The 14405-nt window shown below is 35.1% G+C and overlaps 1 protein-coding gene across 1 annotated transcript in view; it reads left to right on the top strand.

Moving 5' to 3' along the window:
* Nucleotides 1-13034, top strand: part of PDE3B (phosphodiesterase 3B) — a 182019-nt gene extending 168985 nt beyond the window's left edge. Inside the window, exons 13-16 of the mRNA XM_053560444.1 lie at nt 996-1199; nt 4062-4223; nt 7420-7672; nt 11716-13034. Of these exons, the coding sequence (XP_053416419.1) occupies nt 996-1199; nt 4062-4223; nt 7420-7672; nt 11716-11930 (834 nt within the window). The 3' untranslated portion in view covers nt 11931-13034. The remainder of the gene's footprint in view (nt 1-995; nt 1200-4061; nt 4224-7419; nt 7673-11715) is intronic.
* The last annotated feature ends 1371 nt before the right edge of the window (nt 13035-14405 follow it).

Here is a 14405-nt window from a genome sequence, read left to right as displayed (position 1 = left end):
GGCTCAAAGGAGTAGGGCGCCGGCCCCTTATACTGGAGGTGGTGGGTTCAAACCCAGCCCTGCCAAAAACTGCAAAAAAAAACAAAGAATATGTGTCTTACCTGCGATTTCCATTTTTATATGTCTTTTCTCATTAGATAGTAAGTACGGTCCATGAAAACCTTACTTACAAGTTTTTTATTTTTACCACCAGCTTTTAGTACAACTTGGCTGTGGAAGTTCTTTAAATAATTACTATGCTTATTTAATAATTTGAAAAATTGCTTAATTTTTAGAGGTGGCAGAGGCTTTAGAAATTCTATACTCCAGTAGTTTTGAATCTCTATTCCAAAGTCCTAGAGTACTGAGGAGGCACCTCAGGGTCTTCCACTGGAGTGAGGTGGAGAAAAAGTGAGTAGTTCCACACTATTTGAACCAGAGTACTTGTGCTTTTACCTTTTTCATGCTTCTCTCTTACTCCCAGGCACTGTGTCAGGATGAGAGTACAGGATATGTCCTTCTCAGACTCGTGGGTCTCTGGACAGTACTGCTTCCTCTTCTTATGTCCCCACCACAACTGACTCCATGCTGGCAAAAGGACAGAAATGTAGCCCTAAACCCACTCTTGATCGCAAATGACTTTATTAACAGAGGCTCTATCTGAGAGGTTTACTGATAAAATGAAGTAGCCCTCAAAGTATTAATTAACTTTATCTCTCTAGAGAGGCTGCACGGGTGTCTGCAAAGAAGATGAACTTTGGAGACAATCTCTTAACTTACTATCTGTGCATGCTGGAAGGAAAGGCCTACCTAAACTTCTTTGCACCTCAGTGTACTCATTTATAAAATTATCACAATCCATTCTCACAGGTGTTAAAAAAAAAACTGGGGGTAAAATGCTTGGTATATTTGTAGGTACTCATTGTTTGTCTTCTTCCAACCAGCCCAAGCCCTATTAATTATTAAAGCTTAATATCTTTGACATGCTTATTTCATTTTTCTGTATTTCTTTCTAGGCAGTTTTGTACAATGACAAATCAGTTCTGGAAAATCATCATGCTGCATCAGCTTGGAATTTATATCTTTCTCGCACAGAATACAACTTTCTTCTTAATCTTGATCATATGGAATTCAAACGCTTTCGTTTTTTAGTCATTGAAGCAATCCTTGCCACAGATCTTAAAAAGCATTTTGATTTTCTTGCTGAATTCAATGCCAAGGTTTGTTATACAAAATAGTGCTTGATTTCACAAATGGAAATCATATTCTGTGTTGCTGATAAAAAGTGTTTTTTAGTGTTAAATCAGAATTAATACTACTCATGAAGTAACAATAAATGATATAAAATAATATAAATCTATATTTTTAAAAATAAAATATTTTTATATTACATATCCTAAAATACTATTGTTATGTAGACTATATTATTGTGGCTTTCTTTGACATGGTGACAAATCAAATCCAATGATTTTATTATGGACAGATTTGAGAATGTCACGCGTGTGTCAAGTAAGGCATTACATGAAATTAAAGATATTTTTAAGAAGCCAGTTATGCCTACCTCACCACACCTGTTACACTTTCTTTATATTAGTGATTAACTGTCTACTTTAGGAGAAGGGAAGTACCCTCTCGTACTTGAGAATAATTCACTCATTCAACAACTGTGTATCGGGATTGCTCACTCTGTGCAGTCATTGTGCTAGGGAAAAATGAGGAAAGAACAAGTCAAAGTCTGTCTTCTCAAAGAATGCATTCACTAGAAGATCAAGAATCACTGCCCTTGACCTGGTGTGGTAGCTCATGCCTGTAATCCTAGCACTCTGGGAGGCCAGAGGCAGGAGGATTCCTTGAGTTCAGAAGTTTGAGACCAGCCTGAGCAAAAGCAAGACCCTGTCTAAGCAAAAACTAGCTAAGTGTGGTGGTACATGGCTATAGTCCCAGCTATTAGGGAGCCTGAGGCAAGAGAATCACTTCAGCCCAAGAGTTTGAGGTTGCTGTGAGCTATAATGAGAGTGTGTGCTATTCCTCAAACATTTGGGGCTGAAAAATGCTGAGAAGCACTGCTTTAGATTCCTAAAGAGAAGTAAGCCTCCTCTTTGGCTGGCAAGAAGCTGCTGCTTTCTTAATCACTTTTGTGACTAAAAGAATCTGTACCTTCAGGGTAGAGAAACTGTTAACAAAGAATTATTATATTTAATCCTCTGGAAGGAGTCTCCTATATATGTACATATTGTTATCATGATATTAATAAAACACTTTCAAAAGTCAGCAAGAAATCAGGGTACCTTTAAATTATTTCATAGTCCGGTATTTCATGATTCACTTTTAATTTAATAATAAAAGTTCATTTAAGTGCTTAAGTCACCTTTTACAGGTGAAGGATTATTTCACCCTGTACTTTTGAATCTATGTTCCTCAAAGACATCTATTCTGAAGTCTCAGGAAAATGCCATATGAGCTGGGCTCTAGAATTCTTATCCAGTTTCAATCAAAAGAGATCTCTTTTTAAGTATTTTCCATGGTGATGTTCATCACAAATTTTCCTTTGACAAAAGGATTTGGTGTCCTCTCCTTGAAAACCATTACACTAAAGTTCATAAACCACGATTTAGCCCATTCTTGAGTTCTTGAAAGGCATACTAGTTTGCTTAAGTAAGAATGAAAATTACCATTTATGTCTTTTATTTTATTTTATTTATTTATTTATTTTTGAGACAGAGTGTCACTCAGTGGCCTTGGGTAGAATGCCTGGTATCATAGCTCACAGCAACCTCAAACTCTTGAGCTTGAGCCTCACCCTCCTCAACTGCTGGGACTACAGGCGCCTGCCATAACGCAGGCTAGTTTTGGTCTTGAACACGTGAATTCAAGTAATCTATCAGCTTCAGGCTCCCAGAGTGCTAGGATTACAGGCATGAGCAACCTGGCCCAGCCATTATTATTAATTTAAATAACGATTATTCAGCATTTCTATGAACTAGACATTTTTTATTTATTTATCGTCATTGATACTATTGTTGCTATTTTAAAGATGAGAAAGTTAGAGTCAAATGGGTCAAGTAATTTTTCCAATATTATACACTGAAATCATTCTGAGTCAGAATTTAAAACCATAAAGCTCTCATCTAAAGGGCACAGTTCAGGGGTATATGGCACACCTCCTGGGTGAAGGGCTGAACTACAACTTGGACTTTACCTAACAAACCCAAACAATGTAACCTAGTTATTTGTACCCTAATGTTAATCTGAAATTTAAAAAAAAGAATTTAAAACCATAGGAGTCAGTTTCTAAGACTTGTATTCTTTTAATTGTATCACATTACATTCCACAGCTAGAGCCAACTGCTTTTTAGCTCCTTAAGTGTTTTGTTTTGAGACAGAGTTTCACTCTGTCAAGTGGGCTAGAATGCAGTGGCAGAATCATAGCTCATTGTAACCTCAAACTCCTGGGCTTAAGTGATCCTCCTGCTTCAGCCTCCCTTGTAGCTGGAACTACAGGCATGCACCACCACCATGCCAGACTAATTTTTATATTTTTTTTGTAGAGATGAGGTCTTGCTGTATTGCCCAGGTTAAGTGTTCTTTTTCTGAAGTAGGAATAAATAGTTGCAATTCTTATATGATTTATTGATGATATATTAGTGCTGCCCAGAAAGTATACAGCCATGTAATGTGAAAAATAAAGACATACATGGCTGCATATTTTCCAGATATTTTCCTATCTATATAGTCCCTTATATATATATATATATATTTACATATTTTATATATACACACATACACATAAATAACGATTCTCTGTGGTAATTGCAAATATTGAAACCCATGGTTGGTCATGTTGTTAGAAAGCTATGGTTCCATTGAAACAACATTATAGTGGCACTTCAAAGAGAAATTTAGGTCCATGTTATGGTATAAACTGATAAAAAGAAGCATTTACTGAAATTTCTTCTTGTCATTTAGACAGAATAGTTTTAAGATAATTTAGGAAGAGCAAACAAAAAAATCTCCACTACCAACAATTATTAAAAAACTCCTGTGACCTCAGAACCTAAAATAAATTTGTTTTTCTAAAATAGGCCAATGATGTAAATAGTAATGGCATAGAATGGAGCAGTGAAAATGATCGCCTCTTAGTATGCCAGGTGTGCATCAAACTGGCAGATATTAATGGCCCAGCAAAAGTTCGAGACTTGCATTTAAAATGGACGGAAGGCATTGTCAATGAATTTTATGAGCAGGTAAGTTGAAACATGAGACTGCTGGGATGATTTAAGAACTGCCATATGAAGGTATGTTAGTCTTTGAGATTTGGACAGCTGTATTAAATGTTTGAAATCTGAGTTGCTTTGACTGCAAGAGTTAGAAACTGGTTTGTTGGCTCGCTGCCCATAACTCAGTGAGTAGGGCGCCAGCCACATACACTGAAGATTGAGGGTTTGAGCCCACCCCAGGCCTGCTAAAAAATAATGACAACTGCAACCAAAAAATAGCCAGGTGTTGTGGCGGGCGCCTGTAGTCCCAGCTACTCAGGAGACAGACAAGAGAATGGTTTAAGGTTGAGGCGAGAGAATTGCTTAAGCCCAAGAGTTTGAGGTTGCTGTGAGCTGTGATACCACAGCACTCTACCGAGGATGACATAGTAAGACTCTGTCTCCAAAAACAAAAAAAACTAAACAGAAAAAAAACTGGTGTGTTTGCTCTGATTCTTAGTATTTTCTCAGATCTCTTTGCCTTTGTGACTAAAATTTAAAACAACAAAAAATAGTTTATTGCCTAATTGTAGTGGACTGAACATACTCTTGAGTCTACAGGTAAGGATAGACTACATTATTATTTCAAAGTCTTTTTAACCCTGAGAATCTTTTAACCTAGAACAGTTTATTTTCTGATGAAGTGGTTTTTAAGTTATTCAGAGTGTATTTAGAATATATTTAAAGAATATAGACCCCTTTTCAACTCTGCTACAGAAAGACTAACTACCCTGCCATAGAAACATGTAACTGGGCAAAAGTCCTGGCACAGAATGAGAAATCAGAAAGTTAGAAATGGAAACAGAGTAATTATTGATTTTTTTAAAAGCATTCAAAGATACAGACATGCTCTTCTGTTATAATACATCTTTTAAAATCTTGACTTTAAAATAATCCTACCAATTTGCAGAATCTGCGCCTTTTTTTTGTCCAAGTTTAAGGCTCCTTACAATGTAGAAGTGCACTGATTTCCCCATAAGCCTAACCTTTCCTTATATCCAAAATACCAGATACACCTTCTTGACTTTGGAATTACATTCTTTGAAAATCTTTGTTGACCCTGATAATCAGAAAAGATCACAATGTCTATCAAGTGAAGGCTTTTTACCATGAATACAAAACATGAGCAATAAAGTTGAGCCTATATAATCATGCACCTGGTATAATTTATCAGCCCAGATTGTGTTGTAATTTGCAGTGTTTTTCACCCACTTTAGCTAAACATCCCAACATAATAATGTGTGCTGTTTCTATGAAGTAAGCTATAAAATACCATACTATGCAATCATGGAAATATAGTATAAGTATTTCAAGATTATTAATGTTTTACTAATCTACATTTAAATTAAATTATACTTAATTTGGGGTAATAAATGGTCATATTTACCTAATTTGTAAGATTATAATATATAATTTGCATATTTTTACCCTCATTCTCAATGATAATTGAAGCCTGCCTTAGAGATCTCATGTTCACAAAAGAAGAATTTTATGCTTAAGAAAAGGCTATTTTCATATTATCTGTATGAATAGGTAATAAAAGAAATAGTGGTATATGTCAATTTTAGAAAAGTCACTAGTTCAGTGAAATAACATCAGAAATGTTCAATTAAATCCAACTTACATAATTATTTTAAAAGCAGATAGTTAATACTTCTTAAACAAACTTGGAAACCATGCCTGAGGTTGAATCCTGATTCCTCTTAATTATTGGCAATGTGACCTCAGTATCCTCATTGATAAAATAGGAATAATGATGATACCTACCTTACAAGATTGCCATGAGGATTAAATCGCTTACTATAAGTAAAGTTCTTAGTGCTCATAAATGTTAGCTGTTATAATTTCAGGTCTATTATAAAAAATAATATATTATCTCAGACAGTTTCACTTCATCTTTCTAAATTGTATTATTCATGTCAAAGGAGGAAAATGTCATCTAATACCACATGCAGCAGTCCTAATCATACCTCCTTGGAACTAAAATTCCTTCTCATTCTGGTTATGCTATTAAGCCTCCATCAGATATAGATGCAAAATTATAACTTTGCCCAACTTTTTTCCTTTTCATTATCCTAGTTATACTATCTATACCCCTGTAGCCATTTAGCTGCGTTGGGCTTAGAATAACCAAACTCCCGGTGTATACCTATGAAATTACAGAGCCCTATAGATACACTGTCTTTTGAAAATACTGATAGTATTTTCTCACAGAAGAAAAAGTCATAAAAGACATTTAATCATGAGATAGTTAATCACTGGGGTTGTTTCTGACTGTTTCCTCGGGGCTATGTTGGTCCATCATATATAGACACTGGTTGCCTGAAGAATTTGCACCAGGATTTGAATTGGTTGGAAAGCAATTTATCCCAAACCATTTCAAACATCAGGACTAAAAATCCTAATAGTACCATTTGGGAGAATGCTCAGTATTGTGCTGAACACTTTACATAATATTGCCTTTCATCCTCATGGCAACCCTATAAGGTAGATTATTATTCAAAATTTACACACAGTGAAATTGGGCTTAGAGCTGGCCCAACATCACACAGGCAGTAAGTGACAAAAGTAGGTTTTGAAACCACATTTGTCTGACCTCAAATTGTGAGGCCAGAAGCTACAGTGGAAGGGTATCAGTGGGCAGGCATTTTGTGCTCTGGCCCCATAATCCTCACGTCAACCGTAGTAGCTCTACTTTTAGTTGTTTTTCATGTTGAATTTTGTGATTTAAATTCGTTAAAGGGTTCTGCTTTTTTAAAAAAGTGGGAGTTATTGAAAAGCATTTGCAAAATTCAACTGTATACATTTGAAGTATACAACAACAAAATATTTCCATTATGCCTTTCTCCCTAGGAGAAAGACAATTTTTAATTGACACTGGAGACTTTTGCATAAGTAAAATTGCTGATATAATACTTATTATAAAAGATGTATATTTTTCTTACTAACTGAGCATCAGCCATGTGGAAAAAATGGGAGAATAAAATTTTTTTTAGGTTTTCTGAAATACTAAATTCGTATAGTTGAAATGATAGAGTAATTAGATTCTTAGATTCCTTGATGCTTCTTTGGAAAAATTATTTTGACATAGATTATATTTTTAAAAACCTCAAGATAATTTTAACAGCAAAGCTCAGTAGTTCTTTCAATAGTTACCAATGTACTTTTCTTTTCCAATGCTCAGGGAGATGAAGAAGCAAATCTTGGTCTGCCTGTCAGTCCCTTCATGGATCGTTCTTCTCCTCAACTAGCAAAACTCCAAGAATCTTTTATCACCCACATAGTGGGTCCCTTGTGTAACTCCTATGATGCTGCTGGTTTGCTACCAGGTCAATGGATAGAAGCAGAAGAGGATGATGATACTGAAAGTGGTGATGATGAAGATGGTGAAGGATTAGATACAGATGATGAAGAAATGGAAGACAATCTAAATCCTAGTAAGAATACGGGGATAATATCATTTACTTAATGTTATAGGTTGAGGATCCCAAATCCAAAATATGAAGTACTCCAAAATCCAAAACTTCTGGAGCACCAATGTGACACTCAAAGGAAATATTCATTGGAGTGAATTCATTTCAGATTTTAGATTAAGCATATTATGTAATACAGGAATATTTTAAGAACATAATGTAAATATTCCAAACTTTGAAACACTTCTGGTCTCAAATATTGTGAACAAGGGATACTGAACCTTTATTAACTATAGATTTCTATTTTTTTTAATGTCAAAGTTTTAGGGGGTACACATTTTGTTTACATAGTTCATTTTTGTACTGATTAAGTCAAAGTTATAAATATGCTCTTCACTCAGATAGTGTGCATTGTATTCAGTAGGTACGAATTTACCTATGCCCTCCTCTCCCCCCCACCCCCCACCGCTTGATTTCCATGTGTGCACTTAAGTATTGATCGATTAGTTTCAATTTGGCATTGAGTACATGTGTTCATTTCTGCATTCATGTGGTGTGTCACTTAGAAGAATGCTTTCCATTTAATCCAGGTTGTCATAAAAGATACTAGATTGCTGTTTTTCTTAATGGCTGAGTAGTACTCTATCGTAGTATGCGTATTACCACATTTTATTAATCCATTCATGTATTGGTGGGCATTTGGGTGGTTTCCATATCTTTGTACCTGTGAATTGTGCTGCTATGAACATTTGAGTGCAGGTGTCCTTTTTATAGAATGACCTTTTTTCATTGGGTATATACCCAGCAATGAGATTGCTGGATTAAATGGTAAGTCTGAGGTTTCTCCATACAATTTTCCATAGAGGTTGCATTAGTTTTCAGTCCCACCAACAGTACATAAGAGTTCCTTTCTCCCTGCATCCAATTCAATTTCTGTTGTTTGGAGACTTTTTAATATGAGCCATTCTCATTGGAATTAGGTGATATCTCATTGTGGTTTGATTTGCATTTCTATAATGTTTAGAGACATTGAGCATTTTTTTCATGAGTTTATTGGCTATTACAAGTTTCTGTTCATCTCTTTTGTCCACTTTTTAGTGGAGTTGTTTGGTTGTTTCTTCCTGATTTGCTTGAGTTCTTTGTAGATTTTGATTATCAGTTCTTTATCAGATACGTAGCATGCAAATTTGTTCTCCCATTCAGTGGTTTATCTATTTGCTCTTTTGATTGTGTTCTTGGCTTTGCAGAAGATTTTTCATTTGATCAGGTCCCATTTATTTACTTTTGTTGTTGCTATACTTGCTTTTGAGATCATCTTCATGATTTGTTTGCCAACGCCAAAATCTGTAAGGGTTTTTTCAACTTTTTTTCCTAGGATTTTTATAGTTTCCTGCTTTAGGTTTAAGTCTTTTATCCATCTTGAGTTAATTTTTGTGAGTGGTGAGAGGTACAGATCCTATTCGTTCAACCAAGAAATTATTAGAATTGATAAATGAATTTAGGCTACAGAATAAATGTTCACAGATCAGTAGCTTTCATAAACACCAACAATCAAGCTGAGAATCAAATAAAAGATGTAATTTCTTTGTCAGTAGCAACAAAGAAAATACCTAGGAATATACTTAACAAAGGAGGCAAAAGACTTCTATAGAGAAAACTATGAAACGCTGAGGAAAAAAATCGCAGAAGATATAAACAGATGGCAAAATAAAACATGCTCATGGATCAGCAGAATCAATATTGTTAAATGACTATACTATGCAAAGTGATTTACAAATTCAATGCAATTCCCATTAAAATACCAATGCCATATTTTTCAGATCTAGAAAAAATAGTCCTGTATTTCATACAGAATACAGAAAAGATCCCAAATAGCCAAGGGAACTTTACATAATCAGAACAAACTGCGAGACTCGGCACCCATAGCACAATGGTTACTGCGACCCCCACATACACCTGGGCTTGTGGGTTTGAACCAGGCCCAGGCCTGCTAATCAACAATGACAACTGCAACTGTAGTTCCAGTTACTTGGGACGCTGAGGCAAGAGAATTGATTAAGCCCAAGAGTTTGAGGTTGCCGTGAGTTGTGACGCCATGGCACTCTACTGAGGGCAACATAGTCATAGTGTCTCAAAAAAAAAAAAAAAAAAAAGAGAACAAATTGGGAGGCATCACTTTATCAGACTTCAAGCTATACTACAAGGCTACAGTAACCAAACAGCATGGTACTGACACAAAAATAGAGACATAGACCTATGGATAAGAACAGAGAACCCAGAGCTGAAATCACCCTCATCTACCCATCTAATTTTTAACAAAACAGATAGAAACATACAGTGGGGAAAAGAATCTCTGTTCAATAAGTGGTGCTGTGAAAACTGGATAGACACGTGCAAATGTCTATTTAATTTGAATTTTTTTTTTTTTTTGGTAGAGACAGAGTTTCACTTTATTGCCCTCGGTAGAGTGCCATGGCATCACACAGCTCACGCAACCTCCAACTCCAGGGCTTAGGCGATTCTCCTGCCTCAGCCTCCCGAGTAGCTGGGACTACAGGCGCCCGCCACAACACCCGGCTATTTTTTTGTTGCAGTTTGGCCGGGGCTGGGTTTGAACCCGCCACCCTCGGCATATGGGGCCGGTGCCCTGCTCACTGAGCCACAGGCGCCACCCTTAATTTGAATTTTTAAAGTTTTGTTTCTTAGATACAGATTTAGCAGTCATATCTTTGTGTGTGTGTGTGTGTGTGTGTGTGTTCAAGACAAAGTCTCCCTCTGTTGTTTGTCACTGAGGCTGGAGTGCAATATGCCACTGTACTCAGCTTGGCAGTCATATTTTGATTAACTGTTATCTAACTGTTCAGATTCAGTAGTCATGTTTTGAGTAACTTCAATGTGTTGAGTATTGTGCTCACACTGTCACACAATAAGCATTCTTATTCTTCTTTAATTATTAACATCTATTGAGGTATTATCCTCCACCCAGTATTCTTTTGCAGGTTCTACCTGTGCATGTGTGATAGGGCTATCACCATATCTGAACTTACATGAGGTAGGTGGGGCCTAGTGGCTAGTCATCCTGTCACCCCTCCTCATACACCCCAATCCCAAACTCGACCCCACCAGGCAGGTAAGGAACACAACTTCCAAAGCAGCCTCCTAATCTGCCTATCATATAGACCTGGGAAAAGGCTCAAAAGAGTAGCAAAATAAAGGAAATATACATTCCCTGGCTTCAGAGGGACAACCAAGTTTTGTGGTATTATGAATTTGAGTTACCAAACTGTAGTGATATATTTTTCTATATAAGACATGAGTATGAATGGGAAATGAAAAAAATATTTGTCATGTTTGTAATTGTGGATGAAAATTTGTTCTTTATTTTTAAAGTAGAATTTAAATTATGCCTAGCTATTTTTCTATTTTCAGGCATGCTAGAAATAAAACAGATAGGATGGCTACAAAGAACAACCCCCCAACATGTACATAACTTGTATTTAGAATTAGCACAGAAAAATCCTATTAATATTTATTTAAACTTAAAAATAATTGCACCATAATGCCACTAGCATCTGAGTGTCAACTGGAGAGGATCAACTAACTTGTAAAAACTATATCCACCAAAATGTTGGTAATTATGTTTAATTCAATACATAAAACACCCCTAAAGAGTTGGCTTTTAACTTTGGATTATTATTTTCATTTGAAATTTCAGTATTATCCTTCCCTCTGCCATATCCACCCAGTCTTCCATAAACTCCTTCTCTATTTTTATCCATAATTATAATACCATCCATTTTATCTATATTTATAATACCACCTAACGTATTTCTATTTTGCTTCTTTTTGTTTGTACAGGTCTTTCCACTGGAATGTGAGCTCTGTAGTGCAGAAATTACTTTTATAATACTATCTTACACCATTTTATACTATTGTTTCATTATGCTGTTTATTATTACAACCCCAGTGCTTAGATAAGTAGAATATAATAGGCATTTAGATATTTGTTGAATGAATGATTGAATCATATTGCTGTGATTTGAATGTATTTGTTTTAAATTTCATAGAACCGCCAAGAAGGAAAAGCAGACGACAAATATTTTGTCAGCTAATGCACCACCTTACTGAAAACCATAAGATATGGAAGGAAATCATAGAGGAGGAAGAAAAATGTAAAGCTGATGGGAATAAACTCCAAGTGGAGAATTCCTCCTTACCTCAAGCAGATGAGATTCAGGTCATTGAAGAAGCAGATGAAGAGGAAGAGCGACAGTTTGAATAGAAGAAAAGTCATATTGAAGAAGCGTGGAGGGTTGTTCCCAGGGGCAAAAATCATTGCCTAGTGGTCACTGTGTGCTGACCTTAAACTGACCATTCCTACTTGGACAGGGAATACTGTGAGAGGATCCTTGCTATGCAGACAGTTTCCCACTCCTATGCACTTTCACCAGATGAACTAGAAAAGTACTCTTAGAACTATGCTTGAGTTGACCCATGGTGAAAAGCCTTTACTTAAATCCTTCACTGGTGTATAAATACTTCGTCATAATACTGCTTTGCTGGGTAGTGAGCTCTTATTTTTCATTGAGGGGTAGCTATAACTAAAAACTCAAGTGACTTACTTCAGTTACCAAAGTGGGCAGAACTTTTTGCTTTCATGAAAACAAAATTCATATTGTATTTTCTAATGTGTCTTTTATGTCTTTGGATGTTTTGGAAAAAAGTCTATGCCTGTCTAAAAAGGAATCCATTGTTGCCTTTCTGAGGGATTTCTGCTCAATGAAATACACTGTTCTGTTCTATTCTCCCAGCTTGGTTTATCCAGGAAGGACTGAATGACCTTTGTTTATATTTAACAAAACTCGAGTGCATCAATTTCTGATGCTTTTTACTGTTGCCATGTTATCTACTATGTGTGTTGATTTCTGCTGAAAGTATTCAGGTCTGCCATGGCTATCGGAAATCAGAATTCCAGTTTTGGCTATCAGAAATCAGAATTCCAGTTTTGACTTTCTGTTCTGTGGTTGAATTTTAAAGCTGTTTAGTTTTAACAATGAAGGAATTTTATTCTTTAGTCCAAACTGTTCTTATTTTATTCCTGCTCAGGACTAGTATTTTTTTTTTCAACATTTAGTTAATATAAACACAGCACGTATTTGTTAGAAGAAAAAAATTTGTCCTAATATTGATGTTAACCTTTTATGAAATGAGCATCATTTTCTCTCTTCTTCAATGAATTTGAGACTAATTAAAGCCAAGGAAAAGGACATGTCTGTCTTTTGCCTCATTGCAAAATCTCATGAAATTAATCCCATTAAGGCTAAAGAACAAAAGAAATATCATGAGCTGTAGAGAATACATACACTGAATAAATAATTGGAATCTGTGTTTATTTTTAGATCCATATCTTAGGTGTCAATGTGTTACTGTAAAACTGATATTTGTTTTTCTGTTAATTTCCCTCTGCCTCAAGACTATATGACAAAAATGACCTATCACTCCTCATTACTTCTAGAGCCCAACTGATTTCTGAGATAAAGGATGGGGATAATTATTTAATTTTCACATTAAAAAACTAAACATTTTAATAAGTCATTTCATACAAAAGCACATTACTAGGGTGACTGCAGAGAATATGGGCCATATTTACAATGTTTATACACTTGTTAGGGTGTGGACATACACTTTAGTTGTGAAAAATATTTGAAGGTATAAAGAGTAGCCAAATTGACAGAATAATATTTTTTATTATTATTGAATACTATTTTTATCATATTTTCAATCCATGAAATTTAATAAGACAGTCAAATCATTAATTTTCCAAAGTGAACCCTCCAAAGTATGGCATCAGCAGGCAGTTTCTTACTTAGAATAGTTGCCTTATCCGAAAAGATATCAATTAAAAATATGGAAGTATTGGAATTTTTGATCCTTCACAATGTCAATATTTAATGAATCACCAATTTTTATTTATTAGACATGTGAGTGCTGAGTTCCTTGCTACCACTTTTTTGCTGCCATTGCCACATCATTTATAAATCAGTCCCACTATAAATTACTCAGTAATAAAGTTTTAAGTGATATTTTATTGAGTTTGCACTTACAGTGTATATATCTTGTTCTTATATTTCTCTGGGGGACATTTTGCGTCCTGCTTAAGTGTATTTCTGCTATTTTCACTCCTGCAGAATGCATACAAGTGTATGTATATAAATTCATACATGTGCATGCATACAAAATGAGCTTCTATTATTTTATTGGATTTTGGCTATATTTGTTTAGTTTATATTTTTATTTTATTTTCTAAAAAGAAGAATTTTTTTCCATTAAAAATACTATTGCTGGGAACTCATTTTTAAATAATTTAATTCTTAAGTTATTTAACCCTTGCTAGATAGTTGACATATATTAAAATAGCTGGCCTAAAGAAACCCAAAAAAGTTTCCCTACTGAAACTGCCATGAACAATATTACAGATCTTATTTTTGTTGCTACTAAATCAGATTAATTTATTATAATAATTTTCAACATGAATTTGCTCTTGTTTTAAGTCACTAGTATTAGAAATATTCTCTTAATATTATATCTGTGTGTCTATGGGCACATTTTTCCTTATAAAAATACTTTTCAAAAATTGTTTTATGATTTGAAAGCTGTTTCCCGTTATTTTTCCTGTTTTTAATTATCTTGGCTTTTTCTACCCATTTTTATAAGAAACCTGGAGATTCTGGCATTGTGTAAGTAGTCAGGAATTCCT

This window comes from Nycticebus coucang, chromosome 14 (assembly GCF_027406575.1).
Source record: "Nycticebus coucang isolate mNycCou1 chromosome 14, mNycCou1.pri, whole genome shotgun sequence".
NCBI lineage: Eukaryota > Metazoa > Chordata > Mammalia > Primates > Lorisidae > Nycticebus > Nycticebus coucang.
This window is presented reverse-complemented; position numbering and strand designations above follow the sequence as displayed.